The 24,729-nt window shown below is 49.8% G+C and overlaps 1 protein-coding gene across 2 annotated transcripts in view; it reads right to left on the bottom strand.

The window, feature by feature from the left end:
- Positions 1-24,729, bottom strand: part of ARHGEF12 (Rho guanine nucleotide exchange factor 12) — a 715,358-nt gene that overhangs the window by 347,500 nt on the left and 343,129 nt on the right. For both annotated transcript variants that reach the window (XM_085645963.1, XM_085645964.1), the window contains 5 exons: positions 24,019-24,054; positions 23,269-23,423; positions 22,947-23,093; positions 22,087-22,172; positions 21,111-21,236 (listed from right to left, as the gene is read on the bottom strand). In XM_085645963.1, the coding sequence (XP_085502089.1) occupies positions 21,111-21,236; positions 22,087-22,172; positions 22,947-23,093; positions 23,269-23,423; positions 24,019-24,054 (550 nt within the window). The remainder of the gene's footprint in view (positions 1-21,110; positions 21,237-22,086; positions 22,173-22,946; positions 23,094-23,268; positions 23,424-24,018; positions 24,055-24,729) is intronic.

Here is a 24,729-nt window from a genome sequence, read left to right as displayed (position 1 = left end):
AATGAGAAAGGAAAACAAGCCGCTTTTATTACTTGCTGGGAAGCTGCGTCCCCGAAGACCCGGCGGAGGCGAGCTGCTTTACGGAAGCATGGCCGGCGTAATGCGCATTTTTAGGTCTTGCTGAGTCAGTGCGCATGCGCTGCTCGGAGAGACTTTAGTAGGTGAGTTTTCAAAGTGCTGCTGAAGGCTGGCGGTTCGCCCGTGCACCCAAGCTTGTCGCCAGCCAGCAGCACATTGATAACTCACCTACTGAAGTCTCTCCGAGCAGCCCATGCGCGCTGACTCAGCAAGACCTAAAGAGGGGGGCACATGAACCACACAGAACACACAACCAGGGCTACTCGGTACAAGGCCCCAGTACAACAACGGAAGAACACCTCCCTAACACAGACTGGGTCGAGGAGGAGGAGGTGGAGGAGGAGGGAGCAGCCCCGCAAGAAACCTCTGAATGGCAGAATCCGCAGGGACGTGGAACAAAAGAGTGCCATCAAAAGGAAGGTTCACCAACCGTTCCCTCACGTTTTCCGGGAACTCACTATTCCGGAGTCAGGCATGGCGACGAAGGGCCACAGAAGTAGCCATGGTACGACCAAGCACCTACAAAACGTCCAGAGTCGAGCGAAGAATAAAGGACGCCAGCTCCCGGCCACCCAACACATGGTGCCTCAGATCAACACAGGCACCCTCCTGAGAAGCTGCAGACATAAGGGACTCTGCCGAGTCCCACAAGCAAGAAGTGGCCCTAGCCAAAACACAAAGAGTATTAAGGGCCCGCAAAGCCGTACTGGTGGAGGCGAAGATATTGTGCCCCCAGGAATCCAACCAGCGGGCCTCGCGCGACAGAGGGGACAACACCGATGGCAGGGAGGGAAAGGAGGTCTGCAAAAGAGGGCCCCCGGTAGAGGGGTGTAGGGAAAGACAGACAAGGTCATGGGGTGGCGGTGCAGAAGCGGCTGGGGCACCGAGTCCCCCGTGGCGGGCCGCACCCAGGCACCAAAAAGAGACGTGTGAAGCGAAGCCTCAAAGGGAAGAAGCAGCTCCCTACCCCCATAACCCTGAAGGAGGACTTCCAGAAGATGATCTGTGGGGAAATGGGCAGCTGGATCGCCCATGCGCAAGATCCCCGCTGCCCGAGCAAAAGCAGCACCGGCCTCCATAGGGCCCCATGGAGGGGAAAGCAGTTCCTCGTGGGTGATGGCTGCAAACTAAGGCGGCCATCCCCTAGGCCAATCGGAGGAAGGAAAGGTCAAGTCCGAAAAGGAGGAGGAGTGGTGGCCGAGGAATGGGGAACCTGAGGACCTTCTGGCAAAGACTGCGGGTGCGGCGACGCCGATGAGCCGTCTTTGGAAGACGCCGGGGGAAACTCCACGACACGGCGGCCCATTTCCGGAGAAGACGAGACCAACAAGCGCCGAACCTCTGGGGAAGAGGGAGCTTCCGAAGAAGACAACGACCCGATGCCAGCCCGGCGCCGTAGAGTCCGCGACCGTTGTCAGGTCAACGTCGACCGCCGTTGAAGGGAACGCTGGAACGACCTCCGCCACAACTCTGGGTACAGGCGACCGGAGCCGGGGCAGCTAAGAAACGGCGCAAAAAAGGCATCGACTCGACTTCCGACGAGGCAGCCGCCTGCATAGAGGGACGAGGGGGCCCCGGGGACATGCCCGACCCCTAGCCAGCCCCTGTGGCGCCGCTAGGGCCAGAAGCCGCAGGCGCCTGAGTGGCCCACCTCGGACAAGACCGCCGCCTGCCCAGAGGACCGAGGGGGGACTCGAGGACACGCCCCGAGCCCCGGCAACCTCCTGCGACACCACATGGACCCCCGCAGGGGTTTGCAGCGAGGCAGAGGCGTTGTGGTCCGAAGGAGGGAACCCCGAAGGGCCGCACCCCGACAGCCCCACATCCTCCGAACCCGGATCCAAACCCGTCGGCGCCGGAGCCGCCAGCGACGCCGCAGGAACCCCCGCATGCTGCAAAGGACCCGCAGACATCCCAGAAAGTGAAGGAGGAGATGGAAGAGCCAAAGAGGCCTGCAAGGCTGCCGCATAGCCTCCATCTGGGCTCTGGTCGCCCCCGAGCCGGGGAACGGCAGATAGGAAGGCGACTCGTGGGGCCGCACCACCCGCGGAGAACCCACACCCCCAACAGGCCGGGGACCGGGCCTCGGGGACAAACTGCAACACTTACCAACAGGTGAGCGACGCCCTTGCAGCCTGGGAGAGGGACAATGTCGGAGACGCAGGTGGCGGTTCTTGAAGCCGTCCGCAGGGGACGGACGAGGCGACGACGCCGACCTGAACATGAGTGCCGACAGGAGCTTCATCTGGTGTTCCCGCCGGGACTTTGGCTTCATCTGCTGACACGCCTCACAATCCGTGGAGTCGTGGTGCTCCCCCAAACACCACATACAGATGGGGTGAGGGTCAGTCACCGACATCTGGCGCGCGCAAGATGAGCACGTTTTAAAGCCCCGAAGGCATTCTCACTCTGTACCCAAGAAAAACAAGAAAAGACCAGGACACAATCCGGGTCCGCGTTGCACGCGGAAAAGAAGAAAACTGACGTCGGCGGGCCAGGGTGGGGCTTATGTGACCTCACTGATGACACGCCCGCGGAGGATGTCGGGCGGAGTCGCGAGGTGCCGCCCCCGACGCGCAGAGATGCTGGGCAAGAAAGTTTTCTGGGTCCAGTCTCGAGTCTGGGGATAATTCCACGTTAAGGAATCTGCGGCTAGTAGTCTCTATCAGATTTAGGGGCGTTACAGGTAGGTAAAAGGCAGTGGGAGGGAGCCTGTGGGAGGGGGGGAGCCTGTCCCTGGTGGACTGAGTCCCCGCATCTTCAAGATGATGTGGACTGAGAGTTGTGCTTCACCTCCCCACCCCCACCTGAGGGGTGGAGTTGCAGAGATGGGCACACCTATCTTCCTCACCAGTTTTTCACGCCCAAAGTGGGGTCAGAACCAGTGGGGACCAGTTGCTGAGAGCAGCAAGTGGCCTGGGGAAACTCACAAAGGCGTCAAGCCTTTGAAGCTTCCCCTTCGTGAACCCTGCCATCCTGGGGAGGAGGCTTGGCACCTCGTCCCAGGATGTGCATTGTTTCAGGCCCCAGAGAGCAGCCAGATCTCGACCCAGGGGTCCAGAAACATATCTGGTGGCGGCAGCTGAAAGCAGCCACTCAGCCTGGACAGTAGAGGTGGGTTAGTTTCCAGGGGGCATCTCTAAGATGCCCTCTGTGTGCATTTTTCACTAAATCCCACACTGGCATCAGTGTGGGTTTAACGTGCTAAGAAGTTTGATACCAAACTTCTCAGCTTTCAGTGTAGCCATTATGGTGCTGTGGAGTTCATAATGACAAACTCCCAGCACCATATACTCTTATTAGCAGTACTGCACTTACAATGTCTAAGAATGGACTTAGACACTGTAGGGGTACAGGGCTCATGCACCTGCACCCTCGCCACTGGTATAGTGCACCCAGCTAGAGGGGTGACTGATCTATGCCAGGGCAGTGGTTTGTAGGCATGGCACACAGTGTGCCATGTCAACTCTTCACTTTGCTCTGCACCAAAACACGCAGCCTGCAAAGGTAGTGTGTGTGTGTGTGTAAAGGAACAGGGCCTCTAAGGGTGGCACAATAAGTGCTGCAGCCCTTAGAGGCCATCTCTGGTCACAGTGCCCTGGGTACCTGTGGTGCCATTTACCAGGGGCTTACCTGTGGCCAGAGATGTCAATTGGGTTTAGGTTTCAAAGCAGTTTTAGGGAAAGAACATAGGCCCTGGGTACCTGATTAGCTCTTTAAGCAGGAGCCCAGGGCACACTCAGTCAAAGGATATCAGCAGTTCAGCAAAAAAGTGGGGGCAACCATGCAGAAAGAGGGCACTTTCTCACAGGGCCCTGTAGCTTTCAATGGGAATTCTCCAGTTTGCAAACACACTGCAGGCTCGGGGACGACGGTCTCTTGAGTGTGACCACTACTTGGAGAGCTAAGTTGGGATGCTGGGGTTGGATAGGCACCGTCGGTTAGACTACCAAAGGCTGTGGAGCATTGGGTGCAGGGTGTTTTAGGGTCATATCTTCTTACCAGCTCCTGGTCGCGGTTGAGGGGACCTTCTGGATTTAGGCTGCTGGAGTCAGCAGGAGGCTTGAGGCAGGTCAGGGATCATTGGATTTCGGGTCTGGATCGCCGGGGAGACCTCCTTGGTGTGTTGGGCCACTCGAACTCGGGCCGTGGGTGTTGGGTGTAGAGTAGTACATGTGAGAAAGTGGCTCTGTATATACTGTTCCCTAATAGGTACAGGGTGTACAGAGTCCACAGTCCCCCAGAGGCTGATAGAGGTCAAAGTTAGGTATGACCTTACTCTCAAAAGTGGTAGCTTGGTCGAGCAGTAAGGCAGTACCAGAGGACAGTGTAAAGCATTTATTGTACACACTCAGTCAGCAAATGGTTTCACACACTCAATAACTGAACTCTAGGCCAATGATTTGTATATATAAAATATATGCTTGTTTTATTTTTAGAACCACAAGGGGGTAAAAATATACTTTCTCAGAATGAGAGGTTGAATATAAATACTTTTGTTTCAAGCAATAAATTTGTGTAAACAGTCACAGTTGGTTGCAATAAACACTCCTATTTCCTAAACATAACAATGCATTGAGCTCAATGGTAAATTCAGGTTATTTGTAATAAATTACTTTTCAGATTACTTTTGGAATTCCAGGTCTGGATCCTAGAACCAGCCTGGGGTCAGTATTCAGAATCAAGTGAAGAAAGTCGACTTAATAACTGTAATGATTTTTAGATAATATTTAGCTACTTCAAAAGTTAGCACTTAGAAAATATTTCACAGAAAACATTCAATGGATCTCTATGGCAAGAAATTCAAATTGCAGGTAGAGTACTTTATCGTTACTTTAGTAATCCAGGACTGGGTGCCTAGACCCAGGACTGGGGTCCTTATCAAAAGCAGGTAAGTAATTTCGTTTGCAGAAATGGTACGATTTTAAAAGAATATTTCAAATTTGCAAAAGTAGACACTTAGAAGAAATTTCACAGAAAAGCAGACAATGGTTTCCTATGGGAGAAAAATGAGTTAGAAGTAAGTATAGTTGTGAACACTTTTCAGAGTCAGGGCTGGGCACCAAGATCCAGCACTGGGAACTCACCTAGGAGCAGGTGAGTAAATTCGTTTTTGTCACTTGGCTGATTTTTGGTGAATTTTTGCAGTTTTGAAAAGTTCACACTTAGAAGATTTTTGAAGAAAAAGCCAGTCAATGTTACCCTATGAGGAAAATGAAGTTAGCGGTTTAAGGGTAAGTACTCGACTGGTAGTGTTGAAATTCCGGGCATGGACTCAGGGGTCCCCCAGTGTCAGGTAGGTACAGTTGGTTCACCCTCAGCGGTTTCAGAACGGCCGGGTGCAGAGAGAGTTGGGCCCAATGTTATCCTATGAGGGATAGGGGGGCCTTGGTTGGTGGCTGCTGTCTGGCAAGCCACGCGGCTGTGGGAGCTGGGCTCCTGGTCACTTACTCAGGGCAAGTGGGGAAGTAGGTTAGAGTAGAGAGGGCACTGCCAGGGCCACTCGGGCGGCTGGGTGCAGGGTGCTTTTGAGCCTTAGGGCGCTCAATGGAAATCAATGGGAATGTTCCGGTTTGGAAAGAGGCTGCAGGCTCGGGGACGAGGATGTTTCAGGTGCCACCACCACTTCGAGAGGTAAGTTGGGTAGTTGTAGGTTAGGTGGGTACCCCAGGATTGGGCACAGGGGGTCGCAGGGCGCCGGGTGCAGGGGTGCCTTTTGACGTCGGGAATCTTACCCTCTGGTTGATCGCGGCTGGGGTGGCACTTGGTTCTGAGGCTGCAGGCTTCTTCCGGGATGTCGAGGGGGGTCCTTGGGTGCCGGACTCTGGGTCACAGTCGCCGTGGGGTCGTCCTCTGGGTCTTTGTCCACTCCGGCACTGGCCAGGCTTGGCTGGTGCAGAGTGTGTTGGGTCCGCGGTCCCGGGCTGGTGCCAGGGATAGCAAGTAGGTTTCTTGAGTAGAGCCTCTACTCGTGGGAGTCCCAGGGGCTTAGAGCTAAAAGGTAGCCAGGTCCTCCGGGGTTGGTGAGGTTGCTGGCCACGTGGGATGCCGCGCTGGTGCAGGTTCGAGAGTCGACAGGCCGGTAGGGCTGGGGCCAAAGCAGTTGGTGTCTTCTTCTCTTTTTAGCAGCTGCAGGGCAGGTCTTTGTTCTTCTTGCTCTTCTTGTCGTTTTTCTATCTGGAATCTGAGGAAGGAAGGTTCAGGGGGCCCCTAAATACTAGATTTAGGGGCGTTACAGGTAGGTGAAGGCCAGGGACCAATGGGTCCTTGTCCTGGGGTGGGTACACCCCCTATCCTGCCTCTCTCCTGTGGGAGGGGGGCAGTAGCCTAATCCTGATAGGGTAGGGCCTCCCATCTTCAAGATGGCGAGAGCCCGGAGATGTGCTTCACCTCGCCTCCCCCACCTGAGGGGTGGGGTGGGCAGGCTGGCACATCCCCTGTCCTTGTATGGGGTTTCCGGCCAAGCTTCCCACCAGAGTGGGGGGTTGCAGTGGCCTGGGGAAACTCCAACTGGCGGCATGCCTTTGAAGCTTCCCTTTGCTCATCCTGGGGGAGGAGATTTCTCACCTCACCCAGGATGTGCATTGTTGCAGGCCCGGGAGAGCAGGGGCTCTCCCACCCAGGGGTCCAGCAACGTGTCTGCTGTGTGGCAGCCTGGGCAGCCTCAGAGCAGACGTGGATTGCAAGTTAGCTGTAAGGGGGCATCTTCTAAGATGCCCTCTGGGGTGCTTAGTACATTAAATCCTACACTGGCATCAGTGTGGGTTCAATGTGCTGAGAAGTTTGATACCAAACTTCCCAGGCTTCAGTGTTGCCAATATGGTGCTGTGGAGCTCGTGTTTGACAAGCTCTCAGCACCATGTATTCTTAATTGACAGCACTGCACTTACAGTGCCCAGGAATGGACCCGGGTACTGTAGGGGCACAGGGCTCCTGCTCCTGTGCCCACACCATAGGCGTAATGCACCCAGCTAGAGGGGTGGCTGACATATGCCTTGGCAGTGTAGGTGATGGGCATGGTACACAGTGATGTGTGCCATGTCGACTCTTTGTTTTGTCCTGCACCCAGACACTCAGTCTGCAAGGGCAGTGTGTGTGTGTGTAAGGGTACAGGGCCTCTGAGGGTGGCACAATGAGTGCTGCAGCCCTTAGAGGCCTTCCCTGGTCACAAGGCCCTGGGTACCTAGGGTACCATTTACTAGGGGCTGACATGTGGCTAGGGTTTGCCAATTTGGAGTTTGTGTGGTTTAAGGAAGGAACATAGGCCCTGGGCACCTGATTGGCAGGAACCCAGGGTACACTCAATCGAAGTACATTCAGCAATTTAGCAAAAAGTGGGGGCATACCATGCAAGAAAGATGGCACTTTCTCACACAACCCCCCCCCCAAACGAAAGGTGATGAGACTAACCTTGTCCTATGGAGTCTTCATTGTCTAAGTGGAAGAACCTGGAAAGTCCATCTGCATTGGCATGGGCAGTCCCTGGTCTGTGTTCCACTTCAAAGTCCATTCCCTGTAGGGAGATGGACCACCTCAGTAGTTTTGGATTTTCCCCTTTCATCTGCATTAGCCATCTGAGAGGTCTGTGGTCAGTTTGAACTAGGAAGTGAGTGCCAAACAAGTATGGCCTCAGCTTCTTCAGGGACCAAACCACAGCAAAGGCCTCCCTCTCAATGGCACTCCAACGCTGCTCTCTAGGGAGTAGTCTTCTGCTTATAAAAGCAACAGGTTGGTCTTGGCCTTCATCATTGGTCTGGGATAGGACCGCTCCTATCCCTAGCTCAGAGGCATCAGTCTGCACTATGAACTGCTTGGCATAATCTGGAGCTTTTAGAATTGGTGCTGAGCACATTGCTTCTTTTAGGGTGTCAAAAGCCTTTTGACAACTAACTGTCCAGTTAACTTTCTTGGGCATTTTCTTGGAGGTGAGTTCTGTGAGGGGGGTCACAATGGACCCATACCCCTTCACAAACCTCCTGTAGTACCCAGTCAAGCCAAGGAATGCCCTGACTTGGGTCTGGGTTGTTGGAGCTATCCAGTCCATGATGGCCTGGATTTTGGGTTGTAAGGGCTGTACCTGGCCTCCACCTACAAGGTGGCCCAAGTACACCACAGTGCCCTGCCCTATCTGGCATTTGGATGCTTTGATAGTGAGACCTGCACTCTGCAGAGCCTCTAAAACCTTCCCAAGGTGGATCAGGTGATCCTGCCAGGTGGAGCTAAAGACAGCAATATCATCAAGATAAGCTGCACTAAAGGACTCCAACCCAGCCAGGACATGGTTCACCAACCTCTGGAAGGTGGCAGGGGCATTCTTTAACCCAAAGGGCATCACAGTGAACTGATAATGCCCATCAGGGGTGGAGAATGCTGTCTTTTCTTTTGCTCCTGGGGCCATGCCAATCTGCCAGTACCCTGCAGTTAAGTCAAAGGTACTGAGAAATTTGGCAGCCCCCAATTTGTCTATCAGTTCATCTGCTCTTGGGATAGGGTGAGCATCTGTCTTGGTGACAGAGTTGAGCCCTCTATAGTCCACACAGAACCTCATCTCTCTCTTTTCACCCTGTTGATGAGGTTTGGGGACCAGAACTACTGGGCTAGCCCAGGGGCTCTCTGAAGGCTCAATGACCCCTAACTCCAGCATCTTGCTGACCTCAGCTTTGATGCTTTCCTTGACTTGATCTGACTGTCGATAGATTTTGTTCTTGACAGGTGCACTGTCACCAGTGTCCACATCATGGGTACACCAGCTTGTCAGACCAGGGGTCAGGGAAAAGAGGCTAGCATATTGTTGCAAGACTTGCTTGCAGTCAGTCTGCTGTTGGGCAGAGAGGGTGTCTGAGAAAATCACACCATCTACTGACCCATCTTTTGGGCTGTAGGATAGGAGGTCAGGGAGTGGCTCACTCTCTGCTTCCTGTTCTTCATCAGTCACCATCAGCATGGTGATGTCAGCCCTATCATTGTAGAGTTTAAGGCGGTTCACATGGATGACCCTTTTGGGTGTCCTGCTAGTGCCCAGGTCAACTAGATAGGTGACCTCACTCTTTCTCTCTAGGATAGGGTAAGGGCCACTCCATTTGTCTTGGAGAGCCCTTGGTGCCACTGGCTCCAAAACCCACACCTGTTGCCCTGGTTGAAATTCAACCAGTGCAGCTTTTTGGTCATACCAGTGCTTCTGGAGCTCCTGGCTGGCCTCAAGGTTCTTGGATGCTTTTTCCATATACTCAGCCATTCTGGACCTTAGGCCAAGCACATAGTCCACTATGTCCTGTTTGGGTTCTTGAAGAGGCCTCTCCCAGCCCTCCTTTACAAGACACAGTGGTCCCCTTACAGGATGACCAAACAGAAGTTCAAAGGGTGAGAAACCTACTCCCTTCTGTGGCACTTCCCTGTAGGCGAAAAGCAAGCATGGTAATAGGACATCCCACCTCCTTTTGAGTTTCTCAGGGAGTCCCATGATCATACCTTTCAATGTCTTGTTGAACCTCTCAACAAGGCCATTGGTTTGTGGGTGGTAGGGTGTAGTAAACTTGTACTGCACTCCACACTCTTTCCACATGTGTGTTAGGTAAGCAGACATGAAGTTGGAACCTCTGTCTGAAACCACCTCCTTAGGAAAACCCACCCTGGTGAAGACACCCAGGAGGGCCTTGGCTACTGCAGGAGCTGTAGTAGTCCTAAGTGGAATTGCTTCAGGGTACCTAGTAGCATGATCCACTACTACTAGAATGAATTTGTTCCCTGAGGCTGTGGGAGGTTCGAGTGGACCCACAATGTCCACACCTACCCTTTCAAAGGGGACCCCCACCACTGGTAGTGGAATGAGGGGGGCCTTTGGGTGGCCACCTGTCTTGCCACTGGCCTGACAGGTAACACAGGAGCTGACAAACTCCTTCACCTTTTGGTGCATCTGGGGCCAGTAAAAGTGACTCACTAACCTTTCCCAAGTTTTGGATTGCCCCAGATGTCCAGCTAGGGGGATGTCATGAGCCAAAGTTAGGAGGAACTCCCTGTACTTCTGTGGCACTACCACCCTCCTGGTGGCTCCAGGAGTGGGGTCTCTTGCCTCAGCATACAGTAATCCCTCTTCCCAATAAGCTCTGTGGGTACCACTGACATCTCCCCTGGCTTCTGAAGCAGCTTGTTGTCTCAGGCTTTCAAGAGTGGGACAGTCTCGCTGACCCTGGCACAGCTCTTCCCTAGAGGGTCCCCCTGGGCCCAAGAGTTCAACCTGGTAAGGGTCAAGCTCCATGGACTCAGTTCCCTCAGAGGTATCTACATCCTCTCCAGGGGGAGAGGGGTTCTGAGTGTTTGGCTGTACAGAAGCTGGTCCCCCAGTCTTCTTGCCCTTCCTCTTGGTTGGTTGGGCCATTATTCCAGGCTCCAAACCTACTTTTTCACCCTTCCTCTTGCTCTGTGCCCTGGTTTGCACACACACCAATTCAGGGATGCCCAGCATGGCTGCATGGGCCTTTAACTCAACCTCAGCCCAGGCTGAGGTTTCCAGATCATTTCCAAGCAGACATGCAGCTGGCAACTTTGGAGAGACCACTACCTGTTTCAGGCCAGTAACCCCCCCCCAGCCTAATGTTACCATGGCCATGGGATGACTAGTGGTGACACTGTCAGCGTTGGTGACTGGGTAAGACTTCCCAATCAAGTATTGCTCAGGGGAAACCAGTGTGTCTTTCACCATAGTGACACTGGCACCTGTATCCCTCAGAGCTTCTACCCTAGTTCCATTCACCCAGGGGTACTGTAAGTATTTCTTCAAGTTGGGGGGCCACACAGCCACAGTGGCAAACTCCACTTCTCCCAAGGAGACTAAACTTGCTTCAGTGTGTTCCCAGATTTGCTCAGGGTACACCTCTGATCCCATTTGTATACTTGCTGCCCCAGGAGTGGCTGTACTGGGTGCCTTAGGGGCTTTGTTTTGGGGGCAAGATACAGTTAGGTGTCCCTGCTTCTTACAGGTATTACAAAAGGCCTTTAAGGGATCAAAGTTCTTCCCCCTATATGGTTGGGGCACATAGGGAGTAGTTTGGGTCCCACCCACCTGAACAGGTTTTTGGGGCCCTTTGGAAGACTCAGACTTTTTATCTTGGGGATTCTCACCACCTTTCCCCTGGGGAGGTTTTGTGACCACCTTCTTTTGGTCACCCCCAGTGGTTGTCTTGGTCACCCTAGTCTTGACCCAGTGGTCCGCCTTCTTTCCCAATTCTTGGGGAGAAATTAGACCTAGGTCTACCAAATGCTGATGCAACTTTTCATTTGTGCAGTTACTCAAAATATGTTCCTTCATGAATAAATTGTACAATCCAGTAAAATCCTGCACACCATGTCCAGCTAACCAACCATCCAGTGTCTTCACTGAGAAATCTACAAAATCAATCCAGGACTGGGTCTGGGTTTTGTGAGCCCCCCTGAACCTAATTCTATACTCCTCAGTGGTGAATCCAAATCCCTCAATCAGAGCTTTCTTCATGAGGTCATAGGATCCTGCTTCTGGCCCAGAGAGAGTCAGAAGCCTGTCCCTGCAGTTACCAGAGAACAGTTCCCACAGGAGTGCCCCCCAGAGAGGTTTCTTTACTTTCCTGATATCACAAGCCCTCTCAAAGGCTGTGAACCATTTGGTGTTATCATCACCTTCCTCAAATTTAGGGACAATCCCTTTGGGGATTTTAAGGTCAGAAGTTTCCTCCCTATCCTTGTTTTTATTATTGCTGCCACCATTGATGGGTGCTAAACCCATCTCTCTCCTTTCCTTTTCTAGAGCCAGCAGCCTGGACTCTAGATCTATTCTTTTGGCCAGCCTCACAAGGCTGTCCTCTTCACTGGGGGGTCCCCCAGTGTTGTCTCTGGGACCAGAGCCACCTGTGTGGTCTCTAGGTGCCCAGATGCTATGTCTTGAGTTGGAGGGTATGGGTGCCATCTCCTCCCTAGGGAATAGTATGGGGAGGTTGCTGTCCTCCTCCCCTGCTTCCCTTTCCTCATCTGACTGGCCATCACCATGTTCAGATGGGTGGTCTTTAGCATACTCAGCCAGGAGCTCCTGGAGCCCTTGTTTGGATGGATGCTGACCCATTTGTAAATTTTTGAGTTTACATAAGGACCTCAATTCCTTGAAAGACAAGTGTAAGTAAGGTGTGAGGTCGAGCTCCTCCACCAGGTCCATGTTATTATTATCACTAATAGCTGGGTTTGTTTGAGACATTCTAACCTGACAGTTCTAACCCTCTACCCTGACTATAGTGACTTTTATTTTTCTAAAATTCTAATGGGACTTAAGCAAGGCCCTAGCAAGACTTTTAGTAATTTTGGAAAAACCAATCAGAATTCTAAAGGCAATTTTTAAGAGTTCTGTCGTGTGATCAGATGGTAACCAAGTAGTCCAACAAATGCAAGTTTGTATCCCACCGCTGATCCACCAATGTGAGAAAGTGGCTCTGTATATACTGTTCCCTAATAGGTACAGGGTGTACAGAGTCCACAGTCCCCCAGAGGCTGATAGAGGTCAAAGTTAGGTATGACCTTACTCTCAAAAGTGGTAGCTTGGTCGAGCAGTAAGGCAGTACCAGAGGACAGTGTAAAGCATTTATTGTACACACTCAGTCAGCAAATGGTTTCACACACTCAATAACTGAACTCTAGGCCAATGATTTGTATATATAAAATATATGCTTGTTTTATTTTTAGAACCACAAGGGGGTAAAAATATACTTTCTCAGAATGAGAGGTTGAATATAAATACTTTTGTTTCAAGCAATAAATTTGTGTAAACAGTCACAGTTGGTTGCAATAAACACTCCTATTTCCTAAACATAACAATGCATTGAGCTCAATGGTAAATTCAGGTTATTTGTAATAAATTACTTTTCAGATTACTTTTGGAATTCCAGGTCTGGATCCTAGAACCAGCCTGGGGTCAGTATTCAGAATCAAGTGAAGAAAGTCGACTTAATAACTGTAATGATTTTTAGATAATATTTAGCTACTTCAAAAGTTAGCACTTAGAAAATATTTCACAGAAAACATTCAATGGATCTCTATGGCAAGAAATTCAAATTGCAGGTAGAGTACTTTATCGTTACTTTAGTAATCCAGGACTGGGTGCCTAGACCCAGGACTGGGGTCCTTATCAAAAGCAGGTAAGTAATTTCGTTTGCAGAAATGGTACGATTTTAAAAGAATATTTCAAATTTGCAAAAGTAGACACTTAGAAGAAATTTCACAGAAAAGCAGACAATGGTTTCCTATGGGAGAAAAATGAGTTAGAAGTAAGTATAGTTGTGAACACTTTTCAGAGTCAGGGCTGGGCACCAAGATCCAGCACTGGGAACTCACCTAGGAGCAGGTGAGTAAATTCGTTTTTGTCACTTGGCTGATTTTTGGTGAATTTTTGCAGTTTTGAAAAGTTCACACTTAGAAGATTTTTGAAGAAAAAGCCAGTCAATGTTACCCTATGAGGAAAATGAAGTTAGCGGTTTAAGGGTAAGTACTCGACTGGTAGTGTTGAAATTCCGGGCATGGACTCAGGGGTCCCCCAGTGTCAGGTAGGTACAGTTGGTTCACCCTCAGCGGTTTCAGAACGGCCGGGTGCAGAGAGAGTTGGGCCCAATGTTATCCTATGAGGGATAGGGGGGCCTTGGTTGGTGGCTGCTGTCTGGCAAGCCACGCGGCTGTGGGAGCTGGGCTCCTGGTCACTTACTCAGGGCAAGTGGGGAAGTAGGTTAGAGTAGAGAGGGCACTGCCAGGGCCACTCGGGCGGCTGGGTGCAGGGTGCTTTTGAGCCTTAGGGCGCTCAATGGAAATCAATGGGAATGTTCCGGTTTGGAAAGAGGCTGCAGGCTCGGGGACGAGGATGTTTCAGGTGCCACCACCACTTCGAGAGGTAAGTTGGGTAGTTGTAGGTTAGGTGGGTACCCCAGGATTGGGCACAGGGGGTCGCAGGGCGCCGGGTGCAGGGGTGCCTTTTGACGTCGGGAATCTTACCCTCTGGTTGATCGCGGCTGGGGTGGCACTTGGTTCTGAGGCTGCAGGCTTCTTCCGGGATGTCGAGGGGGGTCCTTGGGTGCCGGACTCTGGGTCACAGTCGCCGTGGGGTCGTCCTCTGGGTCTTTGTCCACTCCGGCACTGGCCAGGCTTGGCTGGTGCAGAGTGTGTTGGGTCCGCGGTCCCGGGCTGGTGCCAGGGATAGCAAGTAGGTTTCTTGAGTAGAGCCTCTACTCGTGGGAGTCCCAGGGGCTTAGAGCTAAAAGGTAGCCAGGTCCTCCGGGGTTGGTGAGGTTGCTGGCCACGTGGGATGCCGCGCTGGTGCAGGTTCGAGAGTCGACAGGCCGGTAGGGCTGGGGCCAAAGCAGTTGGTGTCTTCTTCTCTTTTTAGCAGCTGCAGGGCAGGTCTTTGTTCTTCTTGCTCTTCTTGTCGTTTTTCTATCTGGAATCTGAGGAAGGAAGGTTCAGGGGGCCCCTAAATACTAGATTTAGGGGCGTTACAGGTAGGTGAAGGCCAGGGACCAATGGGTCCTTGTCCTGGGGTGGGTACACCCCCTATCCTGCCTCTCTCCTGTGGGAGGGGGGCAGTAGCCTAATCCTGATAGGGTAGGGCCTCCCATCTTCAAGATGGCGAGAGCCCGGAGATGTGCTTCACCTCGCCTCCCCCACCTGAGGGGTGGGGTGGGCAGGCTGGCACATCCCCTGTCCTTGTATGGGGTTTCCGGCCAAGCTTCCCGCCAGAGTGGGGGGTTGCAGTGGCCTGGGGAAACTCCAACTGGCGGCATGCCTTTGAAGCTTCCCTTTGCTCATCCTGGGGGAGGAGATTTCTCACCTCACCCAGGATGTGCATTGTTGCAGGCCCGGGAGAGCAGGGGCTCTCCCACCCAGGGGTCCAGCAACGTGTCTGCTGTGTGGCAGCCTGGGCAGCCTCAGAGCAGACGTGGATTGCAAGTTAGCTGTAAGGGGGCATCTTCTAAGATGCCCTCTGGGGTGCTTAGTACATTAAATCCTACACTGGCATCAGTGTGGGTTCAATGTGCTGAGAAGTTTGATACCAAACTTCCCAGGCTTCAGTGTTGCCAATATGGTGCTGTGGAGCTCGTGTTTGACAAGCTCTCAGCACCATGTATTCTTAATTGACAGCACTGCACTTACAGTGCCCAGGAATGGACCCGGGTACTGTAGGGGCACAGGGCTCCTGCTCCTGTGCCCACACCATAGGCGTAATGCACCCAGCTAGAGGGGTGGCTGACATATGCCTTGGCAGTGTAGGTGATGGGCATGGTACACAGTGATGTGTGCCATGTCGACTCTTTGTTTTGTCCTGCACCCAGACACTCAGTCTGCAAGGGCAGTGTGTGTGTGTAAGGGTACAGGGCCTCTGAGGGTGGCACAATGAGTGCTGCAGCCCTTAGAGGCCTTCCCTGGTCACAAGGCCCTGGGTACCTAGGGTACCATTTACTAGGGGCTGACATGTGGCTAGGGTTTGCCAATTTGGAGTTTGTGTGGTTTAAGGAAGGAACATAGGCCCTGGGCACCTGATTGGCAGGAACCCAGGGTACACTCAATCGAAGTACATTCAGCAATTTAGCAAAAAGTGGGGGCATACCATGCAAGAAAGATGGCACTTTCTCACAGTACAGACTCGCAGAGATTGCAGGAGTGAAGTCTGTTGGTGAACAAATCTGGTGTTCACGGTCTTTGGTTTGGAAGGCAGAGCAGGTCCTCGGGGTCCTTGAGGCTGCTGACTGCAGGACACACCAGAGTTTTGCTTTTGCAGGTTCGAGGTGCGGACAGGCCGGTAGGGCTGGGGCCAAGTCAGAAGGCGTCCTCCTCTTGTTAGCTGTGGCATGGCTGTTCCTCCTCCTTCTTCTTTTAGTTTCTTGTCTGAGTTCTTGGTTCAAGGCTGCCCCCTAGGTTCTGTATTAAGGGGGCTTTTTAAGGGTCTTGAGGTCAGTAGCCAATGGGCTACTGGCCTTAGGGTGACTACACCCTTGGTGTGCTCACCCAACGTGGGGGAGTGAGCGCAATCCCTAATCCTGATTGGTGAGTGCCTGCCATCCGCAAGATGGCGGGCACTGAAGAGTGGGCTTCACCTCGCCTCCCCCACCTGAGTGGTGGGGTTGACCGAGGTGGGCACACCTTCTGGGCTGGCTAATTGTTCACGCCTGTCTTCATGCCGAAAAGGAGGGGAGACAAGAGGGGTCCTGCTCCTGATAGCAGGAGAGGCTGGGGGTCGCATTACAAAGGCTGCAATGCCTTTGAAACTCCCCTGCCACAGATAGCTCTTCCTGGCCTGATGGAGGTGTGACCACCTCCTGCCAGGAAAGGCTTTGTTTCTAGGCTCAGGGAGCGAAGGCTCCCACCCAGGGGTCCAGAAACATTGTCTCATGGTGGCAGGCTGGTGTGTACCAGTCAGAGAACCCACCAGAGGCTGATCGTTTTTCAGGGGGCATTTCTAAGATGCCCGCTGAGTGCATTTTTCATTAAATCCCACACTGGCATCAGTGTGAGATTAATTTGCTGAGAAGTTTGATACCAAACTTCCCAGTTTTCTGTAATGCCATTATGGTGCTGTGGGGTTCATAATGACAAACTCCCAGTACCATATACTCTTAATGGCATTACTGCACGTACAATGTTTAGGAATTGGTCTGGACATGGTAGGGGCACAGGGCTCATGCACCTGTACCCTCACCTCTGATATAGTGAGCTCAGCTAGCTTTGTTCTACACAAAAACACGCAGCCTGCAATGGCAGTATGTGTGTGTGTACAGGTACAAGGCTTCTAGAGGTGGCACAATAAGTGCTGCAGCCCTTAGAGGCCTTCCCTGGTCACAGTGACCTTGGTACCTGTAGTACCCTTTACAAGGGACTTACATGTGGCCAGAAAGTTGCCAATTGGGTTTAGCAAAAGTGCATTTTAGGGAAAGAACATAGGCCCTGGGCACCTTCTTGGTAGGAACCCAATGGCACACTCAGTCAAATTACATCAACATTAAACAAAAAGTGGGGGGCAACCATGCAAAAAGGGGCACTTTCTTACAGAAGCTTTGTTCAAGCTTTATAGAAGACCAAGGTCTTCGCAAAAAGGTAAGTACCTTTTTCAGGAAAAATGCTTTTCACGTTCAAAAGTCGACGCTTAGTGTGCTTTTCAAACAGTTTAATGTAATCCTATGGAGTAAAACAATAATGCGGTTATACAGGTAAGTATCCAACTTACAGTTCCAGTCTTTGGGACGACAGGTGAGCAAGGGTCAGGTCAGTACCCCTACTGCCTTTGATATCCGACCCCAGGTCCCGCCAGACCTGGGAGATGCCCCCTTCCCTGAGGCCCATTTGGTACCAGGACAGGCACGCAATTTGCGATGAAAGTAGGCGTGTTGCACCACAGGGCTACTTACACCCCTAAGGTGGCTGCCTGATGTGGTTCACGAAAGAAGGGTTCAAACATTCTGATTTTGGTGGAATTAGGAACTAGGGGACAGGGTTATGCCCATTCCCCACAGGAAGTGACATATAGGGTGTGTAGTGAACCCAAGTGTAAGTAACTCATTGGCTACTAACCTTCACTCTCCTTAACACCCCTAAATTCAGTATTTAGGCAATCCCCAAAAAAAGGAGGAGGACTAAGAAGAGCCGAAGAGGTGCGGACTACCAGTGGACTTTGGCACCAAACTCTGCCTGCCTACAATCACGACAATCCCACTGATCCTGCAGCTGTGCATTGTCCAAAAGCTTGTGAGGGTCACCAGCATTTTGCCATGGGTCAGCATCTCCCTTGAAGTGGAGGAGCCACTTCCCTGCAACCTGCAGGTACCAAACCCAATGTTTGGGTCATCATTCTGCTGACCACCAGGTCTATCAACACAACAGCCACTAAGAAGAGGTCACCATGCTCCCAGAGGCCAGATCCTTCTCCCCACCAAGTGTGGAGAAGCCAGGAACCCCAGGAGCCACCCTGCACCAATACCTGGAGTACCGGAACCTTTGCAGCAACTAAAGCTTGTTTGTGGTCGAATCCAGACTCCAACGCCACAAAGACTGACCAGCCGACGAGGGACATCAGCACCGCAGAGGCCAGCACCCATAGTGGTGCAGCTGTCCTGATTTGTACCTTTTGCACAAGAAATCCCTGAAGCATCCCTCCAACAGGTGGTGTAAGATCAGGAAAACTGTGGGTTAAGTCAGTGCTTGGAGGTGGCAGCTCCTTTGGAGGCAGTGCCTCTGCCTCTATCCTTGGAGCGGTTTCCTCTGAAGGTGCCCCATGTGCAACCCCTACCTCCTTGTTGCTGGTAAGACCTTGCTGATACTGATACAACTGAATTGGCATTGGCATTGGGCCCCCACTTGTCTGCTGTCCCTGAAAGGACCCCCTGGTGGAAAGGAATTTAAGAACACAATGGCCTTAGCTGTGTTCATGTCAGTTATTTTTTCCAACATTCCAAAATGAGTGGTGAACAAATGCTCCTCACTGACTGGCAACTTGCTAAGGTGTTTTGGCCCTCTGGCTTGATAACAGAGACACTGCCAAGACTGGTGGCAAAGTAACAAAGATATAGTCACTCCACTGTCAGCTGTGTGACCTGAATCCAGGACGCATCTAATGGTGGCACTGGATATGGCCTTTACCTCTTGGACAATCTCTTCTTCCTTCTTTCGATGTTGGTTGGGGAATGTTAGAGTATGGTCTGCATCTCTTCTCATTGTGCCCCAACGAGGTAGGAGACCTACTCAATTGGGGATGTGCCAGTGCATGGAGCTAATCTCTTGCCAGCAGCATCGATTAGCTTACTCTCCTTATCAGTAGGAGTTGAGTCACATGAGGTTTGGACTACTGCTCTCTCCCAGGCAGAGAAAACAACAAGGAAGTCTGGTAGGAGTGACCCCGATGAAGAGGGGACCAGAAGGCACAGGCTTGAATTTCTTTTTAATCCTGGGTTTAACCTCCCAGGACTTTTCAAGCTCCTTATGGGGCAGATTTACCATCCAGTTAAGCATAGAGAGAAATGGGAGGAAGCAGTGGGTTCTACAGAGAATCTCAACTAGGAAGTCATCATCCTCCAGGGTGACATGCATGTTCACCTTGTAGCCGGCAGCTGTGTGTTGGATGACAACGTGCTATACAGTAGTGATTTGTGGCAGGGACACCCTAACTGGGAAATGGTCACGATTCGGGTCCCACGTCAAAGTCACCCAGTCATTTGTGGGGGTGTGGGTAGATTGGCGCATTTAAGTCCTTTGCTCAGGAGAAGGGACTAGGGTTCTTTCCATCCGAGTACGACTCCAGTGACCTCTGAGGAGAAGTACCAGATGGTGAAGGAGCTGGTTGAGAAGTGGGACTATCAGCATTGTTCTTAGGCTTTTTTTGGAATCGCTAGCTACAGGGGAACATCCAGTGCTGGAGAACCCTCGAAGGTCAAGTCTGCGGGTTTAAGGAAAAGTATTTTCTAAAGTGGAGAGCTGGTCTGTGCATGGGTGGATGCTGATAATGCAGAGCTGCTTTTCGTCTAGCTCCTGTTGGGAGTTTTGCGGATGGGTCTCTTGTCTGAGTCAGTTATCAACTGCCTCGAAGCCAAGGTGATTTCGGTGCCAATGGCACTTTCTACTTTGAAACTTTAGTGCAGACTTATGGTTTGGACTTGTGGGCCGATGGGTATCAAGGTTCTTAGCTGGGCCCCGTCTCGGCCCAGACACCTTGCTTAAGTGCCAACCTGAGCCCAACGGCTGTGGCGTACATGGAGGTGGCAGTAGCTTGGGTACGTGGCTCGAGGCCCGACCCCAGCAGTGGTGGAGCTCGACCTCCAATGTGCAGCAGCTTATAAGTTTTAGAAGTCAGTGTGGATGTTTGTGCGTCAACCACTCTAATGCATTTTGGTGTTGTCTTCAGTCAAGGCATGGAGTCAACAGAAGATGATGGGGCGTCCTTAAATGCCTCCTCTTCCTCCTGGACATCCTTTTCTTCAGTCTCCAAAGAATCACATCCGATGCTCTCAGGGCTAGGCTGATGGGCTGGTATGTTTGGCGACCCCTCAAACTCCCCCTCTTCAGGGCAGGGTCCTCCTCGCCATAATGTCTGGCCTCTCTGAAGATGATTTACATTTAGTTTGCTTGTCTCTCCCTGCCAAAGGGTCTTTCTGCTTCTGAAGGCCAAACAAGAATCGCAGCAGGTCTTGCTGTGCTCCGGAGAGCAGGACAGGTTACGGATGGAATGAATGCCAGCCCTAAGGTACTCTGAGTGTCACCGAGGGCATCTCTTTAAGGGCGTCTGTTCCAATCCACTTTGGGCGTATTCCTTCTCCGGCGCCAGCAAGGAAGATGCAGTGGTTTAAAGGTTGGGGCACGCCTAAGGTTGGAGGGCTCGGTTCTTTGATGAAGATGTACAGAGTCGCTGAAGCAGCCCAAGACAAAGGAATGGTACATGCACTGAAGTGGAAGTCTTCTTGGCGACGGGAAGGGAAGCAACAAGCTCCTGGGCTGCGATGGTCAATAAAGGAATGCATCAAGAGCAACGTCCATACACGTTCGAACCTGATGCCTGAGAAAAACAATCAAATAATGGAATTGGTGCTCATGCCTCTTCACTACCAGGAGGAGTCACTGAAGCATTGTGACTCATAAGACTTCTTTGAAGAAAAACAAGTTGCAACAGTCCAAACCCAACACTAGATGCCTGGAGTATGTAGAGCATGTGTATGCACAGCCACGCATGGTACGAACATTTTATTTTGTGTGATCACATGTAAAGAGCTCATCCTTTGCCAAGGGGCTTGTCCCATTTTGTTTGTTTAAAGGCCCCAGTCGTGAAATTGTTGGACGTGAGAAGCAAAAGATTTAGCAGAGCAACTGGAAAAATGTTTTTGGTTTAAGTGTGGTGTTTGTTGTTAATTGTGGAATTCACGTTCGTTCTATCTGCTTCAGTCATCTTTGAATTAAATCACCTCCTTAAGCCTGGCCCAGAGCCAACAGTAATCTAGCAACTTCTCATCTTTCGCCTTGCAGTAAACAGTGCTCAGCAACAGTATTGAGAAACTCACCTGTACAAAGGCCAAGAAGCACGAGTCTTTCTTCTGGCGAGATTTGATCATCTCCAGGGCAAACGGTTGATTGCTGCAGAAAGTAGCACTTGCCTGTTTCAGCCGCTCCTCCCCTGCTCCACTGAACTGAAAGAAGATGCAAGGGCCAAACAAACACAAAGATTCTCAAATTTTGGTACAAAACAGACAAACTACCATACTAGAGAATCTAAAATGAAGGCAGTCTCAAGGAGAGGTACAAATATATGGGACACAGACAAACACATTCAAAATTCGAAAACTGCCCTAGTACCCACCCGAGAAGCCCTAAAAAAAAAGTCATGAACCATATCCAAAGTAGCACGTGAGAAAGATGCCAAAAAGCAAAACTAAAGCAAGTAAAGCTCATCCAAAATGTGAAATGATCAAGAGACCTAAAGAAAACTTAATTCAACAAGTTACACAAACTTGAGACATTCCTAGGATATATCCATTATGTAAAGGATTCCAACTTAGACAAATTATAATGGGTGGGTTTCTTGAAAAATACGACATGTTAAAAATATACTTGGATACCTATTTTGCTATCTACATGTAGCCTAATCTGTAACAAAGAAGGAGGGATATTAACAAATTGACGATGTTCAAAGGTGATAAAGATGCTCAGAGACAAGAGCGTCGTCTTTGGGATTGGGAATTCTGCATTAAAAAAAGAGGAAAATGAAAAACAAAAAATGCACTAATGCAAAATCTGGCCACGCCCTTGACTGAAAATCCCATGGCACCGTGCTGTTACCCAAACTACCAGCTCCTTTTTTGAAGCTTTAACAAAACACAGACAGTCTTGTCTTCCTTTTCCATCACACCCTGACAAATGGGTATTATTTATCCAGCACACATATGCATGATGTACACAAGATCATCACAAAGACATGGTGTTCAATGGCCTCCCAGTATTATCTAAAAACCAAGACCTGAAATAAGTAAGCAAATTCACCCAGAGGAGTAGGTCATCGCCAATCTGATCAACAACGGAGGACTCATTGCGCTTGCGTATTGCTTTCATCTGTTCATTCAATCCACCTGAAACAAGTGAAATATGGACAAGTGAAAGGGAGCATAGAGCTGAAACATGAGTTCATAGGGATAGAATGAAGCATGTTAGAAAGTGCAGAGAGGAGCAGCAAAGTGAGGAACCAAAGACAAACATAACAGAGAGGGAAAGATTACTGATTTGTAAAAGTTAATGGGGAAATGTGCCAAGATTAAGTTAAAGAGACAGAAGCAGAGGGTATGGGCATCACAGATAAGAGAAATAAAATTGATTAAGAAAATATTTAAACATTATAGGGTCAATACAGGAAAGGACTGTTACAGATAAAAATCTAAATACAATAAAAGCAGTAGTAAAAGAAAAGAGAACATGTTAAATTGTGTTTAGGGAGGCCAATGTAGGGAAAGGATAGTGAAAGATTGAAAACGTCTATAGGCCATGATGGTGGGCAAGGTGAATTGGAATCTGTGCTGTGTAATCTGAGTAAGAATACATTAACATGTCAAGTATAACTAATGCACTTGAGACTATAGGGGTAGAATTGCACAAAAGAAGGATAAATCTTAAGAAAAACTTACATGCTAAGGAAAATGGGGTGAAAATATGAGACCACTGAAGTTCAAATGTGCCTCAGTGTCTTTGGTTGAAAAATGGTAACTTGGGGAGGACAGAAGGTGAAGAGGAATGGCATAAAAGGCATGGAGTGTTAAAGAAAATAATATATATTGTGTGAGAGTGAAACTAAATAAAGACCGTGGAAGGCAAGAGCAAAAAGGATAAATGCCTCTTCTTGGCTCTTGTACCGTGGAGAAGAAGGATCTCATCAAGGTTGCAGAAGATGCCTCGAGTTTCAGCAGGTGTCAGAATGGACTCACGAGATATGCGCTGGTAGAACACCTGATCCAGAACAGTTAAGCTGCGCACATGAGCACGTTCTGTATAGAAAAGCTCTAAGTAGGGAGAGAGAAACAAGTTATGCAAATTAATCCCATGCCATATTACAAAACAGAAGGTGTCAATCTCTCCTATTAGCGCTCACCCTCATCTCCACAAGATTTCGAAAGAGATAGCTATTTAAGTAAGCGACAAAAGCACAAATAAGCCAATTGTTCCTGAACTTCTCACCATGAATGACTTCCTGCTGCTTGATCTCATGGGGTTTCATTCCTTGCAGAACCTCCCGACTAACCAGCTGCTGCCAGTTGGGCGGATCCATATCAACATCAAGGTCATAACACTCATCTTCACTGTGGACATCTCCATAGGCAATGGTGTCCAATCTAGAAGAGAAAGACTTGTGAGGCTTCCATAGAATCTTTAACCTAAACTGAGTCTTATGCAGCCTGCCGGAAAAGTCAGTAACCCTTACAAAGAGAGGCTCCAATAACCTACAGAGAGAGGGTCAGCAACACTGTCACAGAGATACACCTGTAATTTAGAGGCAAGTTAAGCACAGGCAGTGTTATCTAAGTATTGCCAATACTCACAGAGGACTATGCTATGTTCTATCTGAAGAAGTCTGTGGCATTCACTCAAAGACCGGAGAAACACAACATTTGGTATTCAAACAGAAGTAGTGAGTGTCTTTAGAATGTCATGGCATAGAGAGCAGTGAGACACCACAGCAAAAATATATGTAGTGGATGAAATGTAATGTGAATAATGTCACCGTGCATGAACCCATATAGAATGTGCAATGCAATTCGATTTAAAGGAATTAAATAGTTTCCACAAATAAACTGATGCTCAGAATTTTTTCACACACTGTGAGTGATCTGTGTACTGCTTGAAAACATAGGTACAAACAATAATTCCAGTGTTGCACTGGAATCACGGACATTATTAAAATATTTTTATAAGACTTCTGCTACTCACTTTCTGGAAGATTTGGGAGTCCCAATGTCTGCAAACCTATACAAATATAGAAGTTGGAGATGCTTTTCAGGGACCAGTTAAAGGCAGTTAAATCTCCATGCAAATCAAAAGTACCTACCTAGAGAACTAGTTTACCCAGCAATACCCAAGACCAAAACACTTTTTTTTTGGTACAGGCTAACATTTTTTATATGAGCTTTGTTCCACCAGTTAGCATTTTCATAGAGACCAGCGAATAGAGGTAGGGTATATGGGCAGTTACATTGTTTGAACTCAAGGACAGCTTTGACACAGTCATCCATCAGGCCCTAGAAGACATTTTAGACACTAGCAGAGGATTCTGAGACAACACTTTAATGGTTTACATCATACTTATCAAACGTAAATAATTATTAAGTCCTGAAAAGCACCTAATAATCTAGGAAGGTACAATACCAGCATTAATTTTTCCCTTCGATCATCTTCAACCTCTACATGAAACCCTGTAAGATTGTGAATGTAGAGGACGATATTAGCATCCATCGATAAGCTTCTGACAGGCAACTTCCCTAAACTTTCAGATGCCCATAAAATCAAGATTCAGCCTAATAGATAACCGCAAATCTAACACCTTCCTAAAACAATCCTACAAAAACTAACTTTAACTCTTGACTAACAGTAACATATAAGTATAGATGGAATATTGTTTACTCAACATGAATCTAGATAGAT

The sequence above is a fragment of the Triturus cristatus genome, chromosome 3_1, assembly GCF_964204655.1.
Source record: "Triturus cristatus chromosome 3_1, aTriCri1.1, whole genome shotgun sequence".
In the NCBI taxonomy this organism is placed as follows: Eukaryota; Metazoa; Chordata; class Amphibia; order Caudata; family Salamandridae; genus Triturus; species Triturus cristatus.
This window is presented reverse-complemented; position numbering and strand designations above follow the sequence as displayed.